This window comes from Patella vulgata, chromosome 8, assembly GCF_932274485.2.
Source record: "Patella vulgata chromosome 8, xgPatVulg1.2, whole genome shotgun sequence".
NCBI classification, from domain to species: domain Eukaryota; kingdom Metazoa; phylum Mollusca; class Gastropoda; family Patellidae; genus Patella; species Patella vulgata.
In genome coordinates, this window is record NC_065886.2 from 40,035,912 (window position 1) to 40,058,377 (window position 22,466).

At 33.0% G+C, this 22,466-nt stretch overlaps 1 protein-coding gene across 3 annotated transcripts in view; it reads left to right on the plus strand.

Annotated features, from left to right (window-relative positions):
- Positions 1-22,466, plus strand: part of LOC126830026 (protein Fe65 homolog) — a 54,673-nt gene that overhangs the window by 14,736 nt on the left and 17,471 nt on the right. For all 3 annotated transcript variants that reach the window (XM_050560240.2, XM_050560239.2, XM_050560241.2), the window contains exons 3-8: positions 10,956-11,490; positions 12,231-12,375; positions 13,871-13,952; positions 14,364-14,470; positions 21,324-21,445; positions 22,183-22,390. In XM_050560240.2, the coding sequence (XP_050416197.1) occupies positions 10,956-11,490; positions 12,231-12,375; positions 13,871-13,952; positions 14,364-14,470; positions 21,324-21,445; positions 22,183-22,390 (1,199 nt within the window). The remainder of the gene's footprint in view (positions 1-10,955; positions 11,491-12,230; positions 12,376-13,870; positions 13,953-14,363; positions 14,471-21,323; positions 21,446-22,182; positions 22,391-22,466) is intronic.

The following is a 22,466-nucleotide window of genomic DNA, read 5'->3' on the forward strand; positions in this document are numbered from 1 at the left end:
GATAGGATGGTTTTTTCATTGTTTTTGCTCAGTGTTACGTCAATTGAAAGAAACTATATGCGTTTTTAGTCCTTGTGAAGTTATCAACAGTAATCTGAAGATGGATTATTTTACACGATTACTTAGATCAAATTCATAAAAACTGACAATGAAATTGAAAATGAAGAATTAAAATGAAACAAGTTACGTCAGATGTTTTTGACAAATTAGTTTTATGAATAAATGTTTGCGACAAATTTTTCCAAGAAATCCTGCATCCGAATCTCGTCTCAACAACTATTTTTGCTGTCTGTTAGTTTTTGTTTTAGTGACATGAAATTTTTTTAAAATTAAATTTGGACAATATTTTATTGTTTGCGTGGTACAAAATTTTCTTACTAAGAAATGAATAGTTCTGATTTGATTGATGAGAAATTGATTTTGTGTAAATGTCATTGTTCGAAAATGCAAAAAAAATAATTAGAAAGGGAACGTAAATTGACAAGGACACGGAAATGTCAAGATCTGTTTAAAACTTCTTCTAAAAGAGTCCGATTTAAAACAGAATTTTCAAAGAATTTGTTCTGAAGATTTTAGCAGATTTGTGTAGAAATTGTTTTTTTTTTTTTTAGTACAAAAAGAGCACTGGGGATATATATAAAAAAAGTGAAAATACCGTGAACATTATATAGATGTCTAAGGCAGTAGGCAAATCTACAAGTTGATTGACATCCAAAGATCTGGATTCAAATCAAAATCCAATCAGCCACTTTCAAGCTAGCATGCTTTTAAAACTATTTTTACAACATGCAGCCATATAGAACCATTCATCACTCTTACAACAAGAAAACTTTAATTATATTTTAATCGTTAATCTGGACAAATGAGATTTTAAATAGATCTGAAAGTTATTGCTTCTTTTCTAGAGAATAATTATAAAAAAAACTTGAGGGTACTTAATGCAATGGATCGATCAAATAATTAAGTTAGTAAATTTTTAAAATTCAAGATTCTTCGATGTTTTAATTTTAAAATATTATTATAGATTTCAAAGATTTTCATATATGAAGAGGAAACAAGGCTTCAAAAAAGAAAAATGAATTATAGAAATAATGCAAAAAATCTTGATATTGAAGTTGTACAAGATTTTAAAAATGTGAGTAAATTACAAAAAGAACCGTGTTACTGAAAGTCATTCAATATTTTGCAAAATTGAATAAATTACAGAAGTCTGCTTTTGAACATGATAAAAGATGTTTAATAAAGTTAAAGTTATGTGAATTAAAGACATCAATTTTAAATTAATATTTATTGAGTTGTTATGCTGGAATATTTGCATATATTAACGATGGATGGCCGTAAAAATATCTATGATAGTAATTATGACTAGCAATCAGATTGGAATTGAAAACATTGGAAGTGTTAAATTTGATGTTTTAAAATTTATTGGGATCTGTACTGAACTTTAAAAACATTGTATATTAACTGTGATTTTTTCACATTCACATTGTCTACACGGAAGAAACATTGGAAATATTAACTGTGATGTTTAAAAATTTGATCTGGTTTGTTCTAAATTGTAAAAAACATTGTATACGTATTACGTAGGAGGTGTTAAACTTGATTTTTTAAGATCTATTGTGATTTGTTCCGAGAAAAAAACATTGTATTCATGCAAGAAAATATTGGGGATGTTGAATTAAATTTAACAGGAGAGTAAAGTCCACACAAGAACATGCAAAAAGGATTACTGTTGTATTTAACAGTAGACCGTGTGATTTGGTGTTCAGATATCCATGACTTGTAATCGTTAGTGATCGCTATAGTGGTAATGAGTGGATAAATTATAGTCAATATTATTGACTAAAAAACACAAGTTACAGTGAGTTATATAAGCTTTTTGATATCCAGTGTTATAATGAAAAAAATTCAACCTTGTTAGTTCAAAGGTTATAAACCGTATAATTTAGTTTGAATAGGCTAGATATTCGGGAGAACTGCACAGAATTAAAGAGATAGAACAAACATAAAGCATAGACAACACAATTAGATAAACAGTCACAGAGACAACATAAATTTGAAATGGTGCATGTACATGTAGCAAAGACTACACAAATAGAAAAGTACATGTATTCCCAGAAACGATAAATTGAAATAGTATGCGGACACATATAGTAAAGACTACACAAATAAATAAATGTTCCTAATATCTGTAGCAATTGATAAATTAATGGTAACTGCTGTTTAAATTTGTTTCAAAGGGTATATTGTGTTGTGTTTTTCCGAAGAGCAATACCTATTTTTCACACAGGTTGTGAAAGTGCGTTCAGTGAATTCAATTTAATTTGTGCATGTCAGGTTTTAACACAAATGTAATCTTGTGAGCGTCAAATTGTGATTTCCTTCAAATAGATGTTAAATTTGTGCACATCAAATTGTGGTTGTGGTTCTTTGATGAAAAGCTTTACTTTGTGCATGTCAGACTAATACAGCAGATTGTGGTTGTGCTTTCCTTGAGTGAGAAGTGTCAAGTTTCAAGTCACATTTTGATGTCTGCACAGTAACTAGAATGTTGAAGTATTATGACATGTACAAATCGTGATATAAAAGAAAATTTGTTCGCTAGATGCCAAATATCATATTTCCCTCCAAAAAAGCTATCATCCAGAAACTGTCATTAAATTATTTTTGTAAATTTTACGATGTGTAGCAATAAATCACGTCCACTTCCATCATTGAGAAACAAGAACTTTGTCTATACACCAATATATCCTCCATGTCGTCGACGAAATCGTAAATTTAACTTTCATTTATTCATGTTCGGGGCCCTGTATCGTAATTTACACAAGTGGGAAGACGGATGGATAATACAACATAATCCACTACCAGGTGAGTTGTGGGATATTTCTTGACATTCAAACCTGAAAATATGCCACCTATTGCAGACATTGTCAAGACACAAATTCAGACACTGTCACAATATTGCCTTTTATTTTTTCCGCCACTAATTTGTGTTTTTTCATGTGTTGTTATTGTTTTATTTAAGTTTTGGGGCTTTAATAACTTCATCAAATGTTCATGCAGATGCTTCTATATTGTCTAAATTCTGTGTAGACTTCAATCCTCTTCCATAAGAAAACATTATGATTTTTAAATCTTCATTGAGCTTTATCAGACTAGGGCAATATGGTGTATAATTCCTTGTTTTCAAGTAACTTTGACTTTGATTCTTATTATAAATAGACTTTTAGGAATTGTGTAATTTCTTTAACAAATAGCACAAAGAAACAAGATAGATGGGGATGTATATTTAATGTATCAATTTCAACAATATAGCCATTTTGGCGATGGCTGAATTGGGGCGATGTTTATTTAAATAGCATGTACTTTAGATGATAATATATTTATCCAATCAAGGGTTATGATTTCGATCTTGTGTTTGTACCAGTGTACGGTGCCTGTTTAATGTCATGGGTTCTCTCACTCAACATGGTGTTTTGTTTATGTCTTTGAAGCTGGTGTTTTGTTAAAGCCTGAAGACAGAAGGTTAGAGCTTGGTCTCCCTTCCCATCACGTGCAGCTTTAATACCAAAATTTTATGGATTTTATTGAATCTCTTGGCATCGTTAAAGTGTTCTTTATCGGAAATCTCAAAAATGGACTTCTGGGAATTAATGCCAGAATAAATTTGAAATTCTAAAATAAGACAACGATCACAGACAACAAATTTTACCACCGCAGTGTAAATGTCATTATAGTGAGAAGGGCCAGGGAAACGTCTGCCATATTGTTTATGCCGGGAGACGAGGGAAAATTTTCAATTTGTATCTTCTCCATTTCTCTGGAGATCTCAGAGTTCCTATGTTATTAAGTTGTAAACGAACGTTCATTTATTTTATTATTCTCGAAGCCTGCAGGGAAAACAAGTCTGTTGAAGACATGATTTCATTTTATTACAAGTTCACATGTTTTCCTCCAAAGTTTATTCCGAAAATTGTTTCTGTTTGTCATTATCACATTTTATGTTGATTTGGTATTGGTTTAGGCTCATATCATGTGATTAACTATATTACTGATGACTAGACACCTGGTAGTAAGCACTAATTGGTTCACTGATCAAATCTAATTGACTAATCACATTGGCTTTTACATCTCGCTATAGGAGCGGATGTGACAGTCAAACCAAAATCCATGAACTTGTTTTCAGAAGCTGGAACAAAATGATACAAACAGTATAAATGTATGAATTGATATCTGATTAGTAGGAGCAGACGTTTCCAATACAATGTTCGTTTTCAATTAGTTTATATTCCTTATTTCTCAATGTCAGAATCAATTTTACTTTACATCTGACAAGTTTTATTAACATCTTGAGTGTACTGTAGGGAATAATTATTTGCAATTAGCAAACTAAAAACTTGCTGAAGGTATCAATAACAATGAATATATAACAATCTTCTAGAAGGTTTTTAGGTAAAAGCCAATATAGATCTACTTCCCAATTCAAATGCCGCTGTTTCAATCATGCCATGAAATCATCCACTTATCTGTGTATAAACTCAGTAAAGTCATGTGCATTGATGTAGCCAATGTCAGCCGTCTGAACTGCAGTTGTTGTGACTATATGTTGTGTAAAAAATATAAACCGTAAAGACGATATTGAATAAGGATAAGATAAGATTTTAATTAGATTGTATATACATGTAGGCAAGGAGTTAGCTTGTGGAGTCGAGTTATTAGCTGTAAAGATGATAATTTTACATATTTTGTTTCCCTCAGCTTAGTGATATATTTTTTTCAATGAATGTGACATTGATTAGAATTATCCACATTTTATATTTACATTTGTAAATGTTTTTTTTATTGTTCACATTGGATGCTTACGGCTAGCCCACGGATCCTTTCACTTGATTGATACGTTGTTGTTTGATGTGTGCACTTACTATTAAAGCCTAAATTCTTCAGCTGATCATTTTCATTGCCAGTCAGTCAGACAATACTGACAAATATGACTGGAATGAGACCCCTTATATACCATATGATCAAATAAAAGTACTTTTTGATTGGGCCATAATGGGAAACTTGTTACAAATTTGTTAGAATTATGTTTTATTCGGTTCTACAAACCAAAACTTAGATCATTTTTTCACCCTCACATCAAGACTGAATATAGACAGGAACATTATTCACTACATGTAGGAGCCACGGTGGCTAGGTGGGTAAGGCGCTGGCTCATTAGCCTGGAGGTCAGGTGTTCGATCCCTACATTGGCCGAGAAAGTTCATCCCGATTTTCCAACGTGGTTTCCCCTTGTCAGTAATGCAGGACGGAGGGCCTGACAAGGACAGCTGTCTTGTCCTTCGGATGAGATGAAAAACCGAGGTCCCGTGTAAACATTGGAATGCACGTAAAAGATCCCTTGGCAGTTGGAATTCGATATAACTTGGCGATAGTGCCGCTGCCCGGGCAAAAATTTCCCTCATAGCACATTGTATGGCGTATGCCCGTCTTCATTAGCCCAGTATAGGAGCAGAAAAGTAGGACGTTAAACCCCATTTCATTTCATTTGTAGGGGAGAGAAGGTCCCAGCACAAGTCAAATAGCCCCACCTGCACTGCATGTAAGTCTATCTGTACCATATATTTTTGAAGTGGATGTCAAGTTAATGTCTTCCATTTATTCCTGAAAGGCTGACTGCAAAGACCAAAAAACACATATTATGGAATCTTAAAACAAGCTGCAGCTTATTAGATTTATCTCCCAAAACACTGCCTTTCTTGTTTTCGAAGATCTTTTTCGCCCTCTCCAATCAAGATTGAAAGTATGCAAACAACGTTATTCACCAAGTTTATCTGATCAAATATTTTTGAAGCTAATGTCAAGTTAATGTCATCTATTTTATTCCTGAAAGGCTGACAACAAAAAACACTGAAGTCGTAAATGTGTTTTAGCATTTTCTATGTCTTGTTTGACAGGATGATGTCGTCTTTGATTTTATTTAAATTTACCGTATTTCGAATTCAAGTCAAGGATTGACAACGTATTTAAACATATCAGAGTTCTGCGATCGTTTTGTGAAACATGTTCAGGAATTTATTTGGCTTCGTTAACTTGATGCCTTCTTTACTGTCACATCAAAGATTTTAAGATGCATCCTCTGTCTTTTCGCAGGAAAGTTTCTGGCATTTATTAGCCTTTTCCTCGACCCAACTTCAATCAACCTCGGTCAACAGTTTTCTTTCATTTGCGAGAAAGATAATAAATTTGGACTAAAAAAGCCACGTTACCTCGCTTACTTCTTAACCCAAGTTAGTATTTCATTTATGTTTATTTTCCACTGATAGGATAACGTGCCATTTAGTCGTGAAATGAGTTTGATGTGGATGAATGAATCTGATTGGATGATGACACAATCTGTAGACCAATCAATAAGAAGACAATGAGTCAGTGTAGCTGCCACACATCATGTTGACTGTACGTGCCGATTTATTTTAACCCATTCCAGTTTAATTGGAGAAGATTCCAAGAAAATATTGCAATGTTATTCTTAATCTTGTCTGAATTTAGAAACTGGATGGAAACTCTGTTATGGTTTGCGTTACATTTCGACTTTTCTGATGAGATAATTTGTCTTATTAACATAAATAACTTTACACGATGAAAATAGATATAGAATATTGAAATAGATAGAGGGTCTGAAAATGTCAATCTAAAGTTTATTGGATTTTCTCTTTCTATTAGTCCATTGCCATGTATGTATGAAGTCTATTCACATATGAAGGCTGCCAGAAATAGTTGATTGTAACAAGAAAATATATATGTCCATGCAGTTAGGACCTTTAAAGGACCCAAGGCACTGAAAAGATTTAAAAGATATAATTAATTATAATAATATTTTTAGAAATACATTTAGACCAAATGCACTGAAAAGATTATATATGGTGCTCCCATATATAATTTTGTTGTATTCTTAAGTTTAAAGTAGCTAAGTCCGTAACTCAGTATCATCCAAAATCTTCGACATTGAAAACACGATTTGTTTTTGTCCCCCGCCTTTCGAAGAAAGCAGGGGACTATTAAAATGGGTTCGTCCGTCTGTCTGTCCGTCTGTCTGTCCGTCTGTCCGTCCGTCTGTCTGTCCGTCACACTTTTTGGGACACAATAACTCTCTTCCTAATTGAGCTAGAATGTTCAAACTTGGTGTATGTGTTTATTAGGTCAATGCCTTGATGGAGTTCGAAGATGAGCATTTTCCGCTTAGGGTAAGCAGAGATAAGCAATTTGATTGGTTGATGCTTTGGGACACGATAACTCTCTTCCTAATTGGGCTAGAATGTTCAAACTTGGTGTATGTGTTGATTAGGTCAATGCCTTGATGGAGTTCGAAGATGAGCATTTTCCGCTTAGGGTAAGCAGAGATAAGCAATTTGATTGGTTGATGCTTTGGGACACGATAACTTTTAATTGAGCTAGAATGTTCAAACTTGGTGTATGTGTTTATTAGGTCAATGCCTTGATGGAGTTCGAAGATGAGCATTTTCCGCTTAGGCTAAGCAGAGATAAGCAATTTGATTGGTTGATACTTTGGGGCACGATAACTCTCTTCCTAATTGAGCTAGAATGTTCAAACTTGGTGTATGTGTTGATTAGGTCAATGCCTTGATGGAGTTCGAAGATGAGCATTTTCCGCTTAGGGTAAGCAGAGATAAGCAATTTGATTGGTTGATGCTTTGGGACACGATAACTTTAGTTCTAATTAAGTGAGATTGATGAAACTTGGTGTATAGTTTCATTACAGTAATACCTTGACTAAGTTTGATAATGAGCATTTTCTGCTCAGGGTAAGCAGCAATTTGATTGGTTGATACTTTGGGGCACGATAACTCTCTTCCTAATTGAGCTAGAATGTTCAAACTTGGTGTATGTGTTGATTAGGTCAATGCCTTGATGGAGTTCGAAGATGAGCATTTTCCGCTTAGGGTAAGCAGAGATAAGCAATTTGATTGGTTGATGCTTTGGGACACGATAACTTTAGTTCTAATTAAGTGAGATTGATGAAACTTGGTGTATAGTTTCATTACAGTAATACCTTGACTAAGTTTGATAATGAGCATTTTCTGCTCAGGGTAAGCAGAGCGATACGCAATTTGATTGGTCGAGACTTTGGAAAACAATAACTCTCCTACTTTGATTGTTAGACTATAAGTAAAGATATACTGTTTGATTGTTCAATACTTTGTAAAAGATAATTTGTGATAAATTTATATGTGTCCTCTAATTATTTTCCTATTTCGGCGGGGGACATCAGCCTCACTGTTGGCTTGTTGCAATTTAAATCAGCATTGGTGTTGTGATCTTAACTGGAAAAGATGGGCTTCTGATATCCAATATTTAAGACAAAATAAACATTTTACCACTGGTACACGATTCGTGTACTATAATGCGTTTCAGCGCCATTTGTAACAAGGTGCTCAAAGAATGAGGCCAGACATATTCCACAAGTCATGTCAAACGGTCATATCATATTCTATTTGGAGAGCATGCGCAATAAATAATATCGGTGTTGACTGGAATAACCAGACGGTAGAAACTGACTTGCTGTTGAGACTTCTGGCGTATTTCGCCGAACATAACTGATGACAATTCACAGTAAAACGGACACGATTGAATGTAAAACAGTTTATATAAATTCATATTACATTACTATATGTGTTGCGACTCATTTGTGCCAATTTCTAGGTCCAAAATATTAGCGATTTAGCTCCTTTAAAAGATATCATTAAACTCCTCAATATTAAAATAATACTAATAGAAATGGATTATTAATCCTATTTGGTCATCCACTATGTCATTGCACCAACTAATATGAAATGCCATACAAAGAATCTAGGGCTCCCCTTTAAGATAACAGTAGAATTTGTAGTACTAATATTTCTATCATGAAGTGTTAAATTGAGGGATCGTACATCTCTGTCAATTGATCATTTATTAATTATTATTAAAAGGTATACATATTATAAAACGTGAGATTGATTAACAATAGAAACTCTTATCTGGTAAATCCAATATATATGACACCTGTTTATTTATGTGTAATGTATCAATTAATACACCATTATCAAGAATTGATAAATATCGTGTGTTTTCTCTTTATTAGTTATTATTATTAAACATTAAAAGTAATATTTTGATGATATTCTCTATTAATTATTATTAAATATTAAAAGCTGTACAGTATGTTGATAATGGTCTCATTAGTTATCATTAAACATTAAAAGGTGTATGATAATAACATTCTCTATTAGTTATTATTATATTATTAAACATTAAAAGCTGTATGTGACATGTGTTAATAACAGTTTCCATTAGTTATTAGCTGTATGTTGATAGTAGTCTTTTTGTATGATTCATAATAGCCGGTGACTTTACCATTTGACTGCCACACCTCCCTTGGCATATGAAAATAGATTTTGACGCCTGCAGGATCGACAAGGAAAGTGTGCGTATTCGTTTTAATGGTATGGAAAACCTGGTCTGTGTACACATAAAAGAACCCTTGGCAGTTGGAATTGCACAACAAATCCCCCCCCCCCCCAATACAAACATTGAGATGAAAAAACACATGTTAGTCTCAAGATCACCAAAGTATAAATGACTAAGCCCCATTCCGTTAATACAATTTGATTTGCAGTTTAGTACAAAAGTAGAATTCTGATTTCTACATGTCCGATATACATGAATTGTCATCCTTTGTATACCCAGTGGTCTCATTCCGTTCCACTCAATCTGGGTTCATCCATGGGGTATTCATGTATTCAAATTATCTGCCCTCAATCATAGCTTGATTCTACGAATCAATAAAAAAAAATAGCTTACAAACCAGTCTTAGCCTCATTGTTTATGTTCACAAAAATATGGCGACTTGTTCGTTCGATTACAAGAAAGTTTGCAAGAAATTTAATATAAAAGAAGTGACATGCACACAAAACAGGCAGTGGCAAGTTGTTATGCTATTAAATGTATTGTCAATAAAAATAACACAATCATCAAGAGCAGATAATTTGTATATGTGTCTCCCCCATGGATGAATGGGGTATAGTAGAACGGAATGGGACCACTGGGGATACTGTGGATGATGAATTGCTTGCATGAGTGAATTGTTATGGATGCCAAATGTTACAAGTTATTTCTCTTGATCACTTCAAATAATACAATTGACACTCTAGTGGGCAAAGGTACTATCTGAATTTTCTGAAAATCATACACAATGTTTATAGTTAAAAAGAGATTCAGATCAGTGTTTGTTTATTACTTACAGTGTTATTGCCCATGATCAACTTAAAAAGTTGTATAGACGCCGGTTTCTAAATTTATGTGATCAGTCAACCTAACTTTCAGGAAACCTTTAGTAGTGATATTTCAGAAATGAAATTGATCTGTGATTAGATGATAATATGATGATGTGACAGAGACTGCTCTTGTAGCAGTTTGTCATATCTTAAATAGCGTCTGAACATGTGATGTCAGTTGTCACTCAAGATGCCCAGCTTGCAAAATCACCCTCAATTCCCCGAATAGAGAGCAAGAGATGCTCGTGAATTGATAGCTAATAACCCAGATGTTGGAAATCTTTGCAGTATAAGTAACGGTATTCGTGAATTCCTTTGTCAGGAACCTGGGCTTGCATTTCAGTTTTATTTGGAAGTAAGAGCCTAGCTGGAATCCAGTCTAGAAAAATGTCATGTACATGTATGTGCAGGTTTTCAAGTAAAAACTTTCTTAGCCTAGGACTCACCAGTTTGAGCCAGAGAGAAAACCTTTTTTTCTTATATTTGAAGTATAGAGTTTTTAAGAAATAAATCACTAGCAATGATTGTTTAAAAAATCAAAGAAAAAAATCAAATTGACATACATGTAGTCTAATGATTGTATTTTCAAAAAATTAATGATTTTGTTGATCTGATTTATCGTTTCAGATAGTGATTCAAGCTATTTAAGTTTTTCCAACCCAAATTATCAATTTGAAGACTGCTTAAACTCTAATAATAACAACAACCTTGAGACAAGCTCCTTAAACGACACAAGTGATTCCACAGAGAAAAAAGATCGTAAGAAATATGCAAATTTAGATTTGTCTGATCTGGGTATTCCGTCTAGTCCCTCATCTCTCACTAGTCCCGGTACACCGAGTCGAAATCTTGTTCTTCATAAACTTAACTCTCCTTTTAGTGAGGGAGAAAATAGCGAGGATGAGAGTTTTGAGAATTGTTTGGAAGAAGATCTGTCAGAGAAGGACCTGTTATCGGATAAAACGGACATCCGGAAAGCAGTGTCATACCGTTTGAATGAACAGCCCAGTAGTTTTCTCGGATATTACAGTATGTTGGAAGCGAAGGCGAGGGAATCGGCAGCCACTAATATCGATGCTCCAGACAGCAATGACGACGATGACTTTGAATTAACGGAAGAAGAGGAGACAACTCCGATGATGATCAGTTCTATTAGTAAAAAGTAAGTAGTACCATACTGAGTGAACATAATAGCAAAACCACAATGTTGATTTGTACAATGTTAACTCAGTGTTTTAATTCCATTATTCATGTCTGTCAATGGCTAGTCATTGTATGTTGTGACTGTTCTAAACAATATTTCCACATCGAATCAAGTTAAGGGACTGATATTGAAATGGGCTTAAGGGCCATATCAGTTACTGGTCTAAAACAATTTTCATGTCAAATGAAGTTAAGGGACAGATATTGCAATGGGGCCTCATCCGTCTGTCCATATTTCATAAACTCTTTTTAACACAACCTATTCTTGTTTCAAATTTTTCAACTCTCATGTTTTAAATTTATTTAAAACACTAGAGAAATATTCATTTAACACAATTCTATTTACTGATTTGACTGGATAATCTTATAAAGATCATAATTCATTCATAGTATTCACTGCCAAATATGTTGTTTTGATAATTCTTGAGTCTTGATCACAAAGACTTTTGTAGCCCATTAAAGTTTTGGCAAAAGTAAAGTTTAGTTAATGATTTCTTTCTAAGTTTGGAGAGATCAATATATTTAGCTGTTCATATCAGACACATTAATGATAGGACATTTCACAAAAATTTGATTGAAATATTACAAATCCATAATGAAGTGACTCAACTGTCTAGTCTAGCTCACCAAGATATGTTTATATTAAAGTGATATGCATGCAGATGTGTAAAATATTTATCAAGTTTGATTTATCTACAGATTTGGTGACAGTCTAGGAATTAACTCCCCTGATTCTAATGATAGCGGGATCCAATCAGATTCAAGATCTGAAGCTGGAACACCTCATACTAATGGAGATGCTGAAGCCAATAAAAAATCAGAAGAAAAGTCTGCTGTTAAACAGGTTTGTTTATTGTTTTTTTCAGTAATTAATTTGTCAATAGATCGACAATAATTGCAATTTTTAATAAATCAGAACTATTGAAATTTCATACTTTAAGTATCGTTGAAGTCAATATTTTTGGGACAATATCAACATCTACACAGCTTAATCCAGTACTAAAATGTACTCTTTGATTATTTTACATTTAAAGATGGGTTCCCAGAAAAGTATTTATCGGGTGGTTATTTCCAATAAAAGTATGGCAATTTTGATATATATGGAAAGTAGAGATATCCAATCTTATTAGAAAAATACTGGATTCCCCGAAAAACACTCATGGAGCATATACAGGACAAAAATGTAAGGGTTCCCCTAATCAACAGCCCGACGATAAGGAACTTCTGCACGCGTGATGTCAAAGGTCACAAGCGAACATTGAGCGCTTGATGTACAAGTTGATAAACTTTATGAAGAGTTAGACGTACAATACTTTCTGAGATAAAAATGACGGAAAAAGATGCGGGTAGTGGATAATCCGAGAATTTAATTAGGATTCGATATTTGTAATAAATAGTAAGCGATTAAAGACAACATCATCTTATGTATGCAATGAATTCTCCTCTGACTCCCAAGACGTGACGTAAACATGAGCTGGTTTGATCAAATTTTAATAGCAGGGCATTCCTTTGCAATTACAATGTTTGAGAAGGATTTGAAGCAAAATTATGACAAATTAATTAGTTTGAATATGTTTTTGGTCCATATATACCATTAAATCACCCAGTTTGTACGCGGAACCCGTCTTTAATGAAGAAAATAAACCAAATATCAACAGTTGGTAATCTCTTGACTTGGGTTCAGTTGGGATAAAATGAGGCCCACTAAAAGATTTTACTCAACATTTATAATTTATAGGTGGTTCTAGTTTGTTTATATTGCCAGATGATATTATTAGATGATGCATAATTAAATACTGAAGGGAATTGAACTATTTTTGAACTGATATTCCTTTTAGAGATTTTGGGGGTTGGCGAGGGGGCGGGGGATGGATTAATGGTTAACACAAAGTCTGTCATTGAGTCATGGAGTCAAGTAGTGTGGTTTCGAATTTCCGCTTGTACGTGACAACGAATAGGGTCTCATGTCCAACCTGACTGGTTTTCTCTGAATCCTCTGGTTTCCTGGATCCTTTAGGAACGGTCTCTGATCTACCTGTTTACCATCTCTGCTAAAAATGACTTTGTTTATCTTTCAAATGACTTTGTTTATCTTTCAAATGACTATGTTTATCTTTCAAATGACTTTTTTTATCTTTCAAATGAATCAAAGTTATTAATACACAATTTCCAATGAAATAAGATGTTCTATAATTCAGTAATATTTTTATTGTCATAGTCACTATTTGTAAATTTATTTCTCTTGTCATGTTAGTAGCAGTTTCTCTCATGATCTTAGAACGTTTTGCTTCGATAAATGAAGATATATTTATTATTTGGTGTGAATTTATCTGTTATAGGAAGAAGAGGTTAAGGAAACAACAGAAGAAGATAAAACTGATGGTGAAGAAAAATTACCAACTGGCTGGGAGAAATATGAAGGTAATTATTACTGTATTGAATTTTTCTTTAAAATTTTGTTGTATTTTCAATTCTCCATAACTTTGAAAATACTAAACAGAATTGATCCATTTTGTGGACTGATATTCCTTTTTGATATTCAACTTTCACAATATTGTAGTTGGCGTTCAAAATCCCTCAAATTGGGCTTTAGTAAGAATCTGTCTTGAAAAAAAGTACCCTGCGTCTTTGACAGTTTATAGATCCCAGGCAGTCATTAAACTTGATTCTGTTTTTGGGCTGTATTAAAATCACTGACTAATCTCAAAATTGCCCAATTTGTTGATGAATTAGTAAACAATGGTAATTAATTCATGAAATGTGATTGCATAAGAAGCATGATTTAGTGGTTGATGAAATATTAAACATGATTTATTTTGTTTCATGAAACAGATGAAGATGGACCATATTATTGGCATATTAAAAGTGGAACAATACAGAGAGAGTTACCTTCCCCTTCTCAGGGTGATTCACTTCGTTCAGCCCTAACTAATGATGTGGTAAGATGCAGTATTTTATATTTCTTTAAAATTGTCATATATTCTACCTGTCCTTCATATTCTGTCTGTCCTTCTCCTTTCTAAATACTCTACCCTAGGGCCATAAAAAAAAAATAATTGGCGGCTAGACCTCTTTACTGAGAATAAAAAAAAAAAAAAAAGATGTTCACTTTCATGGATTTTATGTGTTAGATTATTTTGTGAGATCACAATTCACCTTTATTCCATGTTTTACATCCATAGATACATGTAAAGCTTATGTTCCTTGCTGTATTGATACAGTCAGTGAATTTGTCTTGCTGTGATGATACAGTAAGCTAATGTATCTTGCTGTGTTGATACAGTCAGCTAATGTGTCTTGCTGTCTTGATATAGTAAGCTATACAATCAGCTAATGTGTCTTGATATAGTAAGCTATACAGTCAGCTGTCTTGATAAAGTAAGCCGATGTGTCTTTCTGTGTGGATACAGTAAGCTAATGTGTCTTTCTGTGTGGATACAGTAAGCTATACTGTATCTTGTTGTGTGGATACAGTAATAAGCTAATGTGTCTTGCTGTGTTGATCAGTAAGCTAATGTGTCTTGCTGTGTTGATCAGAAAGCTAATGTGTCTTGCAAGCCAAAATGAAACGAAAATGAATAAATGAACCAACTACTACTTAATCTTTCTAAACAGTTAAAACATTAATGGTCATGTGACCCTAGTGGAGTGTCATTCCATATAACATTCCACTATAGCTTCAAAACACATCTAGTTTATTTTCTTTTCCCCTTCAAATACTAAAATCATAGTGGATGTTTTTTTTTTATTTTACATAAATTAAAACATACATGTATCACATACAAACTAGAAATTTATAAGTTTGAAATATAGATTTATTTTTTAAGTTTAAAATGTGTAAAATGTATATATTTTAAGTGTAAAATGTATATATTTTAAGTGTAAAATGTATATATTTTAAAATATATACACTAAAATATTAAATTATATACATTTTACACTTAAAATATATACATTTTTAAGTTTAAAATTTATACATTTTACACTTAAAATATATTCATTTTACACTTAAAATATATACATTTTTTACTTAAAATATATATATAAAATGTATATATTTTAAGCACATAATCTTTATTGTAATATTAATAGTCTTATAATGTTAAGAACTACCAGTAACATTGAAAAAAATATAAGATTCAAACAAACTTTAAAATTCCACTTTAATCCATGGCTGCTATAATATTTGATAATAACCCAGATCACATGACCAGCAGAATATTGATTGATTGATCAGATTTCACGGTAAACGATATTTTTCGACTAGTGCTATAATAACTCATTTTAAACGCCCAGAGACGAGTAACAAGTTGACATAGGGTAAATAAATGTGATATTTCTCTTGCTGGCCACCAGTTCTCGTTAAGTTCTAATAAAAACCCTCCTAAGACCACGTTTGAAGTATTTTAAAGATGGACGCTGAACAGAATTGACGCATTTTATTGTCAAATCAATCTTCGATACCTCACTGGCTTCAGGATGAAACTGTTTTTTTGCCAATAAATTTTCTCTTTGCGTTTGCTCAATCTGTGGAAGAGACAATTTAGAAGTAAAAGAGTTTTCGTTGAAATGTTATTAAAAGTTAAAGCCTCCAGTCGACGAAACAGTTTTACGTCTAGAGGCGGCCATTACCAAAATAAAATGCAGTGATTTAGAAACAATTATAACAGAAGTTGAAAGATGAGTTGATTCATTGGTTGAGGCGAGTGTTTATTGATGAATTTCCCGTGTGGCACGCTTGATTGATTATATCTGTAACTAAGTTGCTCGGTAACGGTTTGAATTTGACGATCTTCTAATCTAAGTTGATCAACATAAAAGGACGACGATTACTCAAATATTTCAATGTTCCAATATCTCATTTTTTCAAATTCCTTTTCTTTGAACTTTGAATTGACTGTTACTTTGAATTAAAAGGGGAGTTTACCGACCACCTTTTATTCTTTCTGTAAAATCTGTTTTTTTAATCCATTTGGCGAAAATTGAATTGAGAAAAGTCTGAGTCAAATGGAGATTTCACAAAGATTAGATAGAAATAAAGATTACAAGATGAAAATGGTTTTAAGATTGAAAGCGATTTAGTTGAAGACACCATTATAGAAGTTTTAAAAAAATGGAAGTTAGATGGCTTTAAATTAAAAATGACGAATGATAGATGTTACAAAGTATTCACTTTTCATCTTTGTAGTGAAAGTGCAAGGCGAAATCCCACGGGAGTTTGTTAGAATTGATTTTGTTGTCGCATGAAGTTTGAAATGTATTCACTCAATTACCCACATATATATCATAATGATAATTAACTATCACTTGCTACATGTAGCAACATAAATAAAATTCTGAAAGAATTCTTTCATGTGAAAAAGGTTTTAATTTAAAGATTTAAATACAGTTTTGTTTTAAATACACCATTATAAAGGATTTACAGAATAAGAGTTAGATGGATTCAAATTAAAATGGGTTTTCAAACATTTTATTCAAATGGACACTAATTAAACTAGCTAAGTCCGTAACCCAATATCATTCAAAATCTTCGACATTGAAAACACAAATTTTTTGGCAATTTAAATCAGCATTGGTGTGGTGATCTTACCTGGAAAAGATGGGCTTCTGATATCCAATATTTCAGACAAAATAAACATTTTACCATTGGTACACGAATCATGTGCCATAATTCGTTTCAGTGCAATTTGTAACAAGGTGCTCAAAGAATGAGGCTAGACATATATTCCACATGTCATATCAAACGATAATGCCATATTCTTATTTGTAGAGCATGCACAATAAATACTATCGATGTTGACTGGAATAACCAGACGTTAGAAACTGACTTTCAGTTGAGACTTCTGGCGTATATCGCTGAACATAACTGATGACAATTCACAGTAAAACAGAAATGATTGAATGTCAAACAGTTTATATAAATTCCTATTATATTATTATATGTGTTGCGCCACATTTGTGCCAATTTCTAGCTCCATAATATTACCAATTTAGCTCCTTTAAACTATGGTTGAGTTTTCCCAAAGAAAATATACTGAAGGATAGGTCTTTATTGGTAGCATTGAGAGCTAGAGAAATATTCATTGACCCAACAGATTAATGACAACGGAAAAAATATGAAAACCTCTATGTTACGGGTATAAAACCGATGGGGTTTGTTTTTAAACAATTTATCAAATGGATTGATAATATTGATGGTCTGTATAATGATGGCAGAGGTTACAGTATTTCATCTTTTTCAATCTTTATTTGATGAAATGAATCCATTTGTCACACTCTCATTGTGGTGATAACTTAATTTCTGGGAACAGATTCAGTAATCTAGGTACCTAGAGGATTGGTCGGATTTATCTGATACTTTTAAACAATTTAAACAAATTTATTGAGCATAAGAATTTAAACAAATTTACTGAACATAAGAATTTAAACAGATTTATTGAGCTTAAAGGAGCTAAATCGCTAATATTTTGGATCTAGAAATTGACACAAATGGGTCGCACCGTATATAATAATGTAATGTGAATGTATATATATAAACTGATTTACATTCAATCGTTTCTGTTTTTACTGCAATTTCTAATCGGTTATATTCGGCGAAATACGGCAGAAGTCTCAATCCAATGGCAATCTCTAGCGTCTGGTTATTCCACTCTATACCGATAGTATTTATTGCGCATGCTCTCCAGATAAGAATATGACGTCACCGTTTGACATGACTTGTGGAATATATCTAGCCTCTTTCTACGAGTCCCTTGTTAATAATGGCACTGAAATGCACCATAGTACACGAACCAACGGTAAAATGTTTATTTTGTCTTAATTATTGGATATCAGCAGCCCATCTTTTCCCCGTAAGATCACAACATCAATGTTGATTTAAATTGACAAATAATTTGTGTTTTCAATGTCGAAGATTTTGGATGATATTGAGTTAGAGACTTAGCTACTTTAAGAATTTAAACAGATTTATTGAGCATAAAAATTTAAACAGGTGGATTGAGCATAAGAATTTAAACCGATGGATTGAGCATAAAAAATTCAAAATGAAAGTCTCTGTGCGTCATTTGCTTGTTTTGTAAAATATGTCAAATTTTCCACGACTTAATCCACACTGAAATGAACTCAGATTGATTATTTTAAATTTAGTTGGTAGTATCCGGATTGGATTCAATCTGTTTAAAAAGAGGCCCATAAGAAGGTTTCAGGAAAATGCGTAGATTGTGAGATAAATAAAAACCTGTTAAAAAAAATAATATACATTGGGCCAATCACTAGTACATGTAGGTGTAGAATTCCTAGGCCAATTTTAAGAATCAGTCTGCTACTTTCTGAACAGTATATATTATACTTGAAGAATACGATGTGGAATAAGGCGATAAATGACATCAAGGCAAAAAGGATTTGTATTTGAAATTGAAAAAAGGATGGGGTATATTTTCAGACGATTCTTGCATAATTTTCATATAAAGTAGAAAATAAAATCTAAGTTACAGTGTCAACTTTTTGTCTTCTTTAAATTTTAACATAAAAAAAATATTAATTGAGTTCAGTGGAACGTATTTAATAAGGATGAAGTATATTCTCACATGATTCTTGTATAATTTTCATATAAATTAGAAAGCAAAACAACAAACGACATATAAACTACAGTGTCAAGTTTTTTTTCTTATTTGAATTTTAACATAAATTTTTTTTAATGCGAGTTTAAAAGAATCTATTTAGATTTAAAATGTGAGAATGAACAAAAACTGATAGCAGTAAAATGTATGGTTTATTTGCGACACGTGTCCCAAAGCTTTTAGCGCTAATAGTGGTAATTCATCACGTCTGTCGTTACTCAATGATCTCCAGTAACGCGGCAGGAGCATGATTCGACATTGAATAATAAGATTACAGATTGTGGATAATTAACCCTATAAACGTCAGTCTGTTAATCTTATGTAACATCTGTCTCCATTTTGTTTCTTGCTGTCTGATGTAGCTTGATCATGTGTAGAATATAAAATGCTAAAGGCTCAGGATTTTGAAAACATGTTTTTAACATTGACTTAAATGACAATTTGATTTGGAGCCTGTAATCTGTATTTTGTCGCCATGGAAATTTTGATTATGCTTTCTCTCTCTTGTGATTGTCATTTTGACTTAAAAATAATAATATAGTTTTGGTATTTGTCTAGGGTTTAAATTAAGTGTATTAGTTTTTATACGGCCATATTGAAATGTGGTTGTATATTGTCGTCACTCCCCTCCTTCCGTCCGTCCATCCGTGGCCCTTGATCACTTTGAAAAATCTTGTTGATGCGTAGAGACCATAGTTTTAAATTTATTCAACATGTTTACGCCTATATATAATTGTTTCAATTGATACACAGAGTTTAAAGTAGCTAAGTCTCTAACTCAATATCATCCAAAGTCATACACATTGAAAATGCGAATTATTTGTCAATTCAAATCAACATTGATGTTGTGATCTTACCAGGAAAAGGCAGGCTTCTGATATCCAATATTTAAGACAAAATAAATATTTTACCATTGGTACACGAATCGTGAACCATAGTGCGTTTTAGCGTCATTTCCAACAAGTGACCAGAAAAAACGAGGCTAGACATATTCAACTGGAGAGCCTGCTGAATAGACTGGAATAACCAGATGCTAGAAATTGCTATAGGGTTGAGACACATGCCTTATTTCGCTGGACATAACTGATTTGAATTTAGAGTCAAAACGGAAACAATTGAATGTAAATCAGTTTATATACAATCAGATTACATTATTATATGCGTTGCGAGTTGCGACCCATTTGGGTCAATTTCTAGGTCCCAAGTATTAGCGATTTAGCTCCTTTAAAGTCTTGAGAGGAACAAGTATATTGATTTTCAATGATTTTTGATATCTTGAACAGCTCAAACCATGATATTAAATGTTTTGTATACTAAATATTAGCATGGGCCAAACAAATTCTAATGATTTTCTGATAATTACTTAATGAGTTGTTACTCTTAATCAAATTTTAGTGTATTATAAATGTTTCATTACCGACCAAAGTAGAAATATGCAACAACTCTTGTCGACTGCCTAGACGATTTAGCTACTGTGGGCATATGTTTTGTTGCCAGCCAACCTATCTTTATCAGTCTTTAGTGTTAGCTTATCAGTGTCATTTTAGACAGATTTCAATATAGATTCAGTGAAATACCAAAATTAAAACACAAAAACCATCTATACACGTACAATCAAATTGCGCTTAAAAAGATAAACGAAATGTTGCGCTATATGTAAAACACACCAGTGGTTGTATTCCATGTAAATGGTTGTTGTGTCCTTAATGTCAAAATATATGCCACTCACAGATTGTATATCAAAATTTCCCTTTAAACAGCTGTCAATAGATTTTGATTTCTATCATTATTGGTGATCCTATGATATGTTACCATGACTTTGCAGTGAGCAAAATAACTGGGTCATAGAAGGTGGTTTACCTCTAGCATGATTTATTTCTTACACCTCGATTTGTTCATTTCCAGCTACGCAGCAAGCAAAAGGCTGTAACACCTGTTATTCTTATTGAATCTCTAAGCTAGATCCTTCCGATTCAAACTTCAGTGTGATGAATGTATTAATTTGACTTGTTTGTTTCCAGCAAGCAAAAAGTTGTGACACTGCTGTTCTAGTTAAACCTCAAAGCTAGATCCAGTCAGGTTCAACTACCATGGAATATATCTCAGCTTTCATAAAATTTCTGTTTTAGTTGCATAATGACTTATCTTATCCATGTTGATTATCTGTTTATAGAGTAACCATAGTCTGAGTTCTCTCCCTTCTACACCAACCAGTATCTCCTCCAATACAGAAGAACATTTACAGGAGTTTGAAGGCCATGCTCTTCAATATGCTGCCAAATCTCTTCAATCACTGTAAGTTTTTACTGGCGCATTACTATTATATTAATCACAGGAAATGGAGGTTTTATATCCTATTTTTATGCACCAAGCGGGATAATGATAAGGTCCACATGCCATGCAGGAAATGTTTTACTGACAACCCATCTTCATTAGCCCAGTTGGTGCAGAACAGTAGGACGTTAAACTCTATTTAATTTTCCTGACACTCTGGCTTCTGTCTATTCGATTTCGAATTCGTTAACTTGCTACCTCGTTTGTTTAGTCAAATCTGTTCAATCCAATGTCAGGATTGAGTCAGGTCTTTCTGGTTAGTGAGTAAGCACCATAGTCACTGAGTCACTGTTGGGGTCCACGGACTAGATAACAGATTGTAGGCAGATCCCAGTATATTATACGCCACTACTCTACAAAGATCAGCTGAAGCAGGTGATGTTTCCCTTTTGGTCCTCAATGAGTAAAACATTGGCTCACTAACCAGAGGGCCTTATATGGATAGTCTTTCGGATGGTACGAAAAACAGAGGTCCAGTGCAGACATTGATGTGTATGTAAAACGAACCCTTGAAAGTTATAATTTGATATAATTGTGATGCTGTCCAGACAAAATTTTCCTCACAGCAAACTGTGTGACATGACATATACCCATCTTAATTAGCCAAGTTGGAGCAGAATAGTAGACCGTTAAATTCCTTTCTTTTATTTTTTTCTCAAAGATTTATGAAGTTTTTTTATTACACATTGTGTTTCCAGGTGCTCTCAACCGCCATGTCAACAAGTTAAAACAGATCATGTGACAGGCGAGAAACCAATCAGATACGCTGTTAGGTCATTGGGTTGGGTCAGTATTGCGGAAGAGGATCTAACACCAGAGCGTAGTAGTAAGGCTGTCAATAAATGCATTGTAGATCTATCTCTAGGACGTAATGATATTAACGATGTTGTTGGCAGATGGGGAGATGTAAGTTGTGAATTTTCTTCATTCTTTTGAACTGTCGAGGTTTTTTTTAAAGTTTTTTTAAATGATACAATTAATA